Raw genomic sequence first — 9116 nt, 5'->3', positions numbered from 1 at the left:
CAGTCATCAAAGCAATCTCTTTAAAAAAAAAAAAAAAAGACAAGTAACAAAGGAATGTATTTGGCATACCATCTATACAGAAAGTCTTATAAATCAAGAAAACATTCTAACAAGAAAATGTACAAAGGATATGTAATAAGAAAAAATAGTCACTCAAACTCCACACATTAAAAAATGTTCAATCACACTAGTAATCTGGGATACATAAATTATAATGATAGCATTTTCACTCATTAGATTTTAACAGATTTAAAGATTCATATTATCCAATGTTGGAAATATATGAAGAAGAAATAAGCATTCTAACTCAATTGGTAGTCTAGGGGAGTACAATTTAACGAGAATTTCAACAGGCCTAATTTTTGGTCCAGAAATTCCACTTCTTGGAATTTATCTCAGAGAAATACACATATATAATTATATACATAAGAGTATCACTGCAATGGGGAAGTGATTACTTTAAAACATGTAATATAAATCATGTAATATGTACCATACATAGATACATATATGTCATACATACGGTACATTTAAATTTTGGTATATTCATATTACAGAATACTTATAGCTGAAAAAGTAAGGACTGTTTGCGGGAATGTAAAATGCTGCATATTGAAAACAGTATGACAGTTGCTCAAAAAATTAAAAATAGTATGACCATATGGTCCAGCAATCCCACTTCTGGGTATATATCCAAAGAACTGAAAGCAGGATCTCAAAGAACTATTTGCACACCCATGTTCACAACAACATTATTCACAACAGCCAAGCAGTGGAAGCAACCCAAAGGTCCACTGAAAGATGAATGGATGAACAAAACGCAGTATATACATACAACAGAATATTAAGCTTTTTAAGACAAGAAAATCCTGTCATATGCTATAGCAGGGATGAACCTTAAGGACATTACGTTAAGTGAAATAAGTCAGTCACAAAAATACAAATACAAATATTACACTAATATGAGGTATCTAAAATAATCAAATTCCTGAATGGAAAGTGGCTGCCAAAGCCTGGGCAGGAAATGGGGAGTTGTTACTTAATGAGTACAGAGTTTCAGAGCTTTGCAGATGACAAGGTTCTAGAGATCACTGCACTGCAATGTGAATATACTTAACAATAGTGAACTATATACAATTAAAAATCATTAAGACTCAAACATCGTATGTTCTCACTCATAAGTGGGAGCTAATCTATGAGGATGCAAAGCCATAAGAATGATACAACGGACTCTGGGGACTCAGGGGAAAGAGTGGGAAGGGGGTGAGAAATAAAAAGACTACAAATTGTTGGGTACAGTATACACCGCTCAGGTGATGTGTGCACCAAAATCTCAGAAATCACCACTCACTCATGTAACCAAATACCACCTGTTCCCCAAAAACCTATGGAAATAAAAATTAAAATTGTAAAAAAAGAATTCATTAAAAAAAAAAAAAAGGTTAAGACTGAGGTTTTACGTTACATGTCTTTTACTACAATTTTTTTTTAAAAGGATTATATGACATGGAAATATCTCTAAGACATTCTTTAGTGAAAAAACAAGCTACAGAACATTATGTAGAATATAATCTCGTTTACAGATACATAAAAAAAAGTAGAATGTAACACACATATGCAGACCTCAAAGAAAAGGTCTAGAACGATAAATACCAAAATGGTAAGTGACAATCTTTACTAAGAAAAGATAAGTCCTAAACAATGAAATGGAAGCCTTACCTTTTGTTTCGTATACGTCTATATAGTTTGAAATTTTTACACCAAGGCTATATTCCTGTGTTATCTGTGTAAATATATATTTAAACCAAGAACAGACAGGACAAAAAGAGGAAAAAACAGCAAGATGACATTTTTTTTTTTTTTTTTGAGGCGGAGTCTCGCTCTGTCGCCCGGACTGGAGTGCAGTGGCCGGATCTCAGCTCACTGCAAGCTCCGCTTCCCGGGTTCACACCATTCTCCTGCCTCAGCCTCCGGAGTAGCTGGGACTACAGGCACCCGCCACCTCGCCCGGCTAGTTTTTTTGTATTTTTAGTAGAGACGGGGTTTCACCGTGTTAGCCAGGATGGTCTCGATCTCCTGACCTCGTGATCCGCCCGTCTCGGCCTCCCAAAGTGCTGGGATTACAGGCTTGAGCCACCGCGCCCGGCCGCAAGATGACATTTAAACATAATCAATAAATGTAAATGCACTGAGGGAGGAGTTAGAAAACTACAGCCCACAGCCTGTTTATTAAGTCTGTGACCTAAGAAGGCTTCTTATATTTTTAAAAAGTTGTAATTAATCAGTGAAAACAGAGAAGAAACCATATGAATGAACTTTTTGTGATCTGTATCAGTTCAGTTTTATCAAACCAAGGAAGGAACTTTAGTTACTTTCGGTCAAATTCAACACTTTTTAACACTCGATTTCCCTTCCTTTTTTTCTTACCTTGCCAATACTTTCTTCAAGGGATTCTTTAGACTCAATGAAAGATAAATGCCTGCTAAAATATCCAAACAACTTTGAATAGTGGGATCACACACGCCATTTTTATCTACTTTCTCCAGCAGAGGCACAATCTATAATACAAAACATTGAAGTAATTTTTCTCATATCAAGTATAGCAAAGTAACATGGTTCCAGATACTCTTTAAAGTCTCAATTGCTGGGCACAGTGGCTCACCCCTGTAATCCTAACACTTTCAGAGGCTGAGGTGGACAGATCACTTGAGCCCATGAGAGTTCGAGACCAGCTTGGGCAACACGGAGAAACCCTGTCTCTATAAAAAAAATACAAAAATTGGCCAGGCATGGTGGTGCATGCCTGTAGTCCCAGCTACTCAGCTACCCAGGGGGCTGAGGCAGGAGGATCGCTTGAGCCTAGGAGGTTGAGGCTGTGGTTGAGCCAAGATTGCACCAGTGCACTCCCGCCTGGGTAAGAGAGACAGACCCTGTCTCAAAAAAATAAATAAACCCTGTCTCAAAAAAATAAATAAAATAAAGTGTCAATTATAATGTGAAATGTTTTCCATACTCCACTGTCAAAGATACTGACTTAAACACCTATTTCACTATTTATTAACTTTTTAAACTCATGTCCCCAACTCTCTCTTTACCCTCCAGACCCACCTCCACAGAGACTTACAGACCTGTTAACGGCTTACGGTAAAGAACAGCTGTAGCACGATATAAAAACCAGTAACAAATTTACTTACTTTCCAAAAAAAAAACTATGTGTGCTCAAATGGTAAATCCTAATACTGAAATACTAATAAGTATAATATTTATATTTTAAATTAACTTTTAAATGTGCCTGCTAAAAAGTTTTGAAGATTCATATATTTTAAAACTTATCTCCACAAAAGAGGTATGCACAATTATCTTCTACCTTATCTATTTACAGCTCAATTATGATAGAAGCCTGAATATGGCTTCTATTGCTGCTTTGAATACGAGGATATTATACAATAAACAGAAAAGAAAAAAAAATACCTATTTGTTAATGATAAACTGATATGCAATAATTAGGGGCCAAAAACTGTCAGTGAGTTTTTAAAATTCTTGATAGCATGGTACTCTTAAAAATGCATTCATGAATATCAATTCAGACTTACCTGTTTAACATAATGGATTTGTGACACTCCATCTGTGAGTTGTACACAACGTAACAGCAAAGAAGCTAGATTTTTCCCTTCCACATCAGCAAAAGCTATATAACACATACAAAAAAATTGTTTTCAATGATTTAACAGTAAGTTAAATAAAACTGTGCCTTTGTTGTGCATTCTACAAAATTTTTTAATTATAAACCAAAGCAATAGGTGGAACATAGTCTGAAGACAGAATTTTAAGAAAATTTTTACATCTAAAACATAAGGAAAAATATAAATAATTTGAATATTATATGCTAGGGGTCCCAGTGATTAAAATACTCTGCTTGCAAACTAGAAAAAAATATATTAAATAAGGGAAACCAGAAGTCACCTACATTTCAAAGTTTCAAGGTCCTGACAGCAAATGGTCAACACAGCAATTTGCATTTCTTTCTTCTTCTTTACACCCATTTTAAATAGAATTAACAGTAGTCACTGCAAGAAAGAAGACTTTAAGGCATTAATGTAATGTTTCTCAAACTCAGCACTATCAATTTTTGGCTGGGTTCATTCTTTGTGAACAGTATCATCCTATGCATTACGTTTCATGCATCCCCATCTCTAACTGTTAGATGCCAGTGGCACCCTCCTCCCTCCCAAGTTGTGACAACCAAAATATGTCTCCAAACAGTGCCAAGTGTCCCCTGGGGGGCAAAACTGCCCCAGAATAAGAATCACTGTCTAAGAATTTCTGATGTGAAGAAGAAAAATGTTTTAAGCTCAAGTTTATTACTGACTAAAGTTATTTTACCTACTATGATTCAGTCTTTGTATTTTAAAATATAGCAAACTTTTCTTTTAGTGAACACACACACCAAAAAAACCTAGCAGAGTTTTTCCAAAAATAAAGTACTTCAAACTAACCTCAGTGACTTGTTAGACTAACAGGAGGTACCACCATGTACTGATTTCTGCAAAAATGAAAGAAAAAAAAATTTTTTTAAATACTATTCTCTTGAGTTTGCTTTTATTGATACTTAACAAATCAACGGGTTCATAACAGGCTAAACAACTCAACTCAAAGACTACACAACTACACACTAATAGTACCATGCCATCTGGAAAGAAGTTGGTAGCGAAATGTCATAGGGCTCTTTTCTTGATGCAGTTAGCATTTTTAGCAGTATTTATGATGAAAATATTAGAGGATATAATGTACTACATGTATAAAATAAACTAATCTGGAAGGACATGTTGAACGATGCAATCAGAAATAAAAATAGGTCAATAAACTGGAATAATGAGCAATACAAAATTTACCAAGATGAAATAGAAATAAATGTAAAGGGCTGCATTTAGTTTAGGGGAAAAAACTCAGAAATAGAGGCTGAGGAGGCAAAAAGTAGTTTGAAACAGCTCAACAGCACAAGATGACAGCCAAAAACCACAGAAGTCAGCCTATCAGAGCGCATGATTTTATCCAAACAGGTCAGGTGACACGTATAGAGCATTAGGTGCAGCGCTGGCGGCCATACTTTAAGGAGCCATAACAAACAATGTAGCTGATTTCTGAAGGACCTAGAGAGCACCACCTTCAGAGAACAGCTCAGTTAACCAAAGGTGTTTGGCCTGGAGAAAAGTCAATAGGACAAGAGCCTTAAAACAGCTACTAGACTGTTTTGGAGAAAAAGGGAGTAGATTTATTTGTCTACTATAGACTTACTGTCTTGCTGTTAGTAAAAGTTAGTACAAGCTACAGGGAGACAGATTCCACATCAATACAAAGGAAAAGCTCTATGGTCCCACTAAGGACTGGGCTACCTTTTAAACAAAGAATTTCCCAACACCAGGAATATTCGAAGAGAAGATGACTGAATATTTTGTCTTGGACTCCTGAAACAGCCCCCTAACTGGTCTCCTAACTTCTACACTTACCTCCAAAGAGCCCATTCTGTTTACAGTCATCAAAGCAATCTCTTTAAAAAAAAAAAACTCTCATCAAATTGAATTACTTACTCTCTTCCTTAAAACTTTCCAAGGGTTTCTAAATACTCTTAACTTGAGGCTGGGCATGGGGGCTCATGCCTGTAATCCCAGCACTTTGGGAGGCTGAGGAGGGTGGATCTCCTAAAGTCAGGAGTTCAAGACCAGCCTGGCCAACATGGTGAAACCTCATCTGCACCAAAAAAAAAATACAAAAATTAGCCGGGTGTGGTGGTGGGCGCCTATAACCCCAGCTACTCCGGAGGCTGAGGCAGGAGAATCGCTTGAACCCCGGAGGCAAAAGTTGCAGTGAGCCGAGAGAGTGCCACTGCACTCCAGCCTGGCGACAAGAGCAAAACTCCATCTCAAAAAATAAATAAATAAATAAATAATAAAAACTTGAGATTTTGCCCTTCAAGGCCCTAAATAATCTGGCCCTGCCTTCCTCCACTCTTCATCTCAAACCAATCTCCTCTTCACCATCTCAAGAGCTTTGTACTTCCTGATGCTTTTATTCCCACCTAAGAGGCTTTACACTTCCCAGTATCTCTGCCCCTTAATGTTCTTGCAAGACTGACTACTTCTCACCATTCATGTTTCTGCTGCAATATTACTTTCTAAAGCCTCCCATGACCACTCTATCTAAAATCTCACCAATCCAACACACGTAGACACCATTTCCGTTAATTTTCTTCATAGCACTTACTAGTACCAGAAATTACCCTAACGTGTACATTTGTATATTGTCTGTCTCCCCTAGTAGCAAATTGAATGAAGGCAGCAACTTTAATCTGTTTTGTTCTTGTTTCAGGCCTCAATTCCTAAACCAGTGACTGGCACATAGTAGGTGTTTAACAAACACTTGACGAAAAAACAAATTAACAAACATTTGTCAGAGATGTTCTAGAAGAGATATATGTCTTTAAGGGCAGGAAGGTGGACTACCTGGTATCTAAAATCCATTCTACATCTAAGTGACATTCTACATCTTAAGAACCTATGGTCTGTTTGGGAAGTAAGAAATCAATACAGTAATGACAGGTGAGCAACCACTTAACCAAAAATGGACGCAGCTAGGAAAGTGTCGACAACAGAGTAATTTGTAAAGGGACAGTCAGATCTAGCGGAATTGAGGCACGCTTCCTAAGAAAGTAACCACTGTACAAAGCCAGAAGAGATAGGGGAACGTAACTAGGGAGACTATTCTCTGGTGAAAGGTAAGCAAGTTTGCAGGAGGATTTGCTCTTGCCATTCTGAGGGCTATACAAAAGCAGACTCGGTAATTATACCTGCCTAAACGTGTGTCCTGAAGAACCGGGGTCCCCAAGGGGGTAAATCCCGTGTCTACCGCAAGGCCAGAAGGTGCCCAGTAAATTACACTCCTCCTAAGTCCCACTTACTGCTTCCCTTTAGAACGCTGCTTCACTCTACACCTTCCTGGCTGACTCCCACAAACATTCTCTGGGCGATTTCTGAACCACGTGGAGTTGAGAAATGACACTGGCAGAAAGGGGTTAAAGTGCTGTCTCCATGGAGACCTTAGCGACCGGAAATCAGTTTCACAGCCGCCGAATCCTGGCGATACCAATAATTGGGAATTGGTGTGGCTTGCCAGATGGCCCTAACAAAACTGGCCGAGCCGAGCGCAAAGTCACGCGCTACCGCGGGTCTGGCAGGCAAGACACCTGGGAGCCAAACCTCGTGCCCGTCGGCGTCTGAGAAGAGTCGAAGGCGCCTGGTCAAGTCCCGGAAGCAGGTCTCCTTCCACGGCGTCTCCAAGACTTGCAACGCGCTCCGCGGTCAACTACCGGGTCAGGGCGAAGAGAGGGAGGGAGGGGTAACCTGGGGGAGTCATCGCGAGAATTGACCAAACGCAGCTCCTCCAATCAGGAGTTCTACGAGGTCGTGACGTCACCGGGGTGGGCTGTAGCTATCGGGTTTGGTTAATCTGCCGCTTTACGGTCAGTGGCGCGCATTCCTCGTGGTGGTGGGGCTGACCGGCGCTTTTGCGCGCACGTCATTCTCTTCACATCCTTGGGCGCCTGGGAAGCGCTTTTGTCCCAGTCCAGACCTTCTACGTTTCTCCCACTCTGTTGGCCCAGTACAGAGTCTAGGAGAAAACTACGTGGAGTTTAGAGCCTGCGAGATGGAGCAGGGGGTTGGGCGGCGACTGAACGGAAGCCATGAGAAGAATTCGGACTAAAATGGGAAGTGCTGTACCACGTGTGCCAAAGCGCATTTATTCATTCAGTGGATAACAAGCTCTACTGTCAGAGCGTCTCCGGGCGCTAGCCTTGAAAGTTATCCCCTACTGAGGATACATATATTACGCAGCACATACAAATTGTCAGATGGTTCAGTCCTTGAAAAATACAATAACTTGATGTCACTGGGAGCTGCGAAAGGGGCCAAGATCGGGAAATAGACCTGATACTATCATCAGGAGTATTAATTTGGAAGATAGAAACATTTCAGTTCCCTAAACGTTAATGACAAGTTTTTAATAATTATTTTCCGAATTTTTTATTATCACCTTGCCTTGGTTTTCTTTGTAGCTTTACCACAATTTTGAACTTTTTGGAATTGTGTATGTATTCTGCAGCAATTTGCTTCTTTCAGCATTGCTTTTCGTATTCACCTACATAAAAGCAGGCGGCTGTGGTGCTCTTTGCCCAGGCTGGAGTGCAGTGGTGCTATCTCGGCTCACTGCACCCTCCGCCTCCCAGGTTCAAGCGATTGTTCTGCCTCAGCCTCCTGAGTAGCTGGGATTACGGGCACACGCCACCACACTCGGCTAATTTTTGTATTTTTTTAGTAGAGACGGGGTTTCACCATGTTGCTCATGCTGGTCTTGAACTCCTGACCTCGTGATCCGCCCGCCTCAGCCTCCCAAGGTGCTGGGATTACAGGCGTGAGCCACGGCGCCCGACCAGTAATTTTCCATTGTTTAATATACTTCATTATGTATCCATCCTGCTGCCTCAACGTGGATTATTTCCAGTTTTTGCTCTAACATTGCTGCTGTGAACTATGTTGTGCATGTCGACTGGTGAGTGTGAGCAGACGGTAAATATGTTGTGCATATCAGCTGGTGAGTGTGTGCAGACGGTTCTCTACCATAATTTTTTGTCATATTTTTGACCCGGACTGATAGTAAGAAGTACATTATAGACTTTGAAACTGTGGACAGATAAGTATTCACACATAACTGAAGTAAACATTTCTTAAAATGCTACTTTACAGGAGCTGTGAGATTTTATTTCCTTTTTTTGGTAAATTATGGTAAAATACACAACATGTATCATTTTAACTATTTTTAAGTTTTATGCTTTTTAAAATATGCATATTGTTTCAGACCTACTAATCATATAACTCAGTGGGTCCGAACCCTTTTTTTGTTCTGACCAAACCATTTTAAAGGGGCAGACACTGCAACTCTTCACCCTACACAGTGAGAGGTGGGCTAGGAGGCAAACATAATAAACATATGTGGAAAGGTGAAACTACTGTTAAAACTTAAGACAAATTAAACTTAACAGGGTTTAACTGAGCAAGGGGAAA

The 9116-nt window shown here is 39.6% G+C and overlaps 1 protein-coding gene across 3 annotated transcripts in view; it reads right to left on the bottom strand.

Moving 5' to 3' along the window:
- The window catches only part of THADA (thyroid adenoma associated), a 359044-nt gene extending 351675 nt beyond the window's left edge, over positions 1 to 7369 (bottom strand). The window contains exons 1-5 of one of the 3 annotated variants that reach the window (XM_011935908.1): positions 7254 to 7305; positions 4497 to 4543; positions 3968 to 4067; positions 3594 to 3688; positions 2428 to 2558 (exon numbers count right to left, since the gene is read on the bottom strand). In XM_011935908.1, the coding sequence (XP_011791298.1) occupies positions 2428 to 2558; positions 3594 to 3688; positions 3968 to 4043 (302 nt within the window). In that variant the 5' untranslated portion in view covers positions 4044 to 4067; positions 4497 to 4543; positions 7254 to 7305. Of the gene's footprint in view, positions 1 to 2427; positions 2559 to 3593; positions 3689 to 3967; positions 4068 to 4496; positions 4544 to 6955 lie in introns of all 3 variants that reach the window. The other 2 variants (XM_011935906.1, XM_011935907.1) reach the window with 2 other exon arrangements.
- Between the last annotated feature and the right edge of the window lie 1747 nt (positions 7370 to 9116).

Source organism: Colobus angolensis, unplaced genomic scaffold (genome assembly GCF_000951035.1).
Source record: "Colobus angolensis palliatus isolate OR3802 unplaced genomic scaffold, Cang.pa_1.0 Scaffold15, whole genome shotgun sequence".
Lineage (NCBI taxonomy): Eukaryota > Metazoa > Chordata > Mammalia > Primates > Cercopithecidae > Colobus > Colobus angolensis.
The sequence above is the reverse complement of the archived record's forward strand: the minus strand, read 5'-3'. Positions and strand labels throughout refer to the sequence as shown.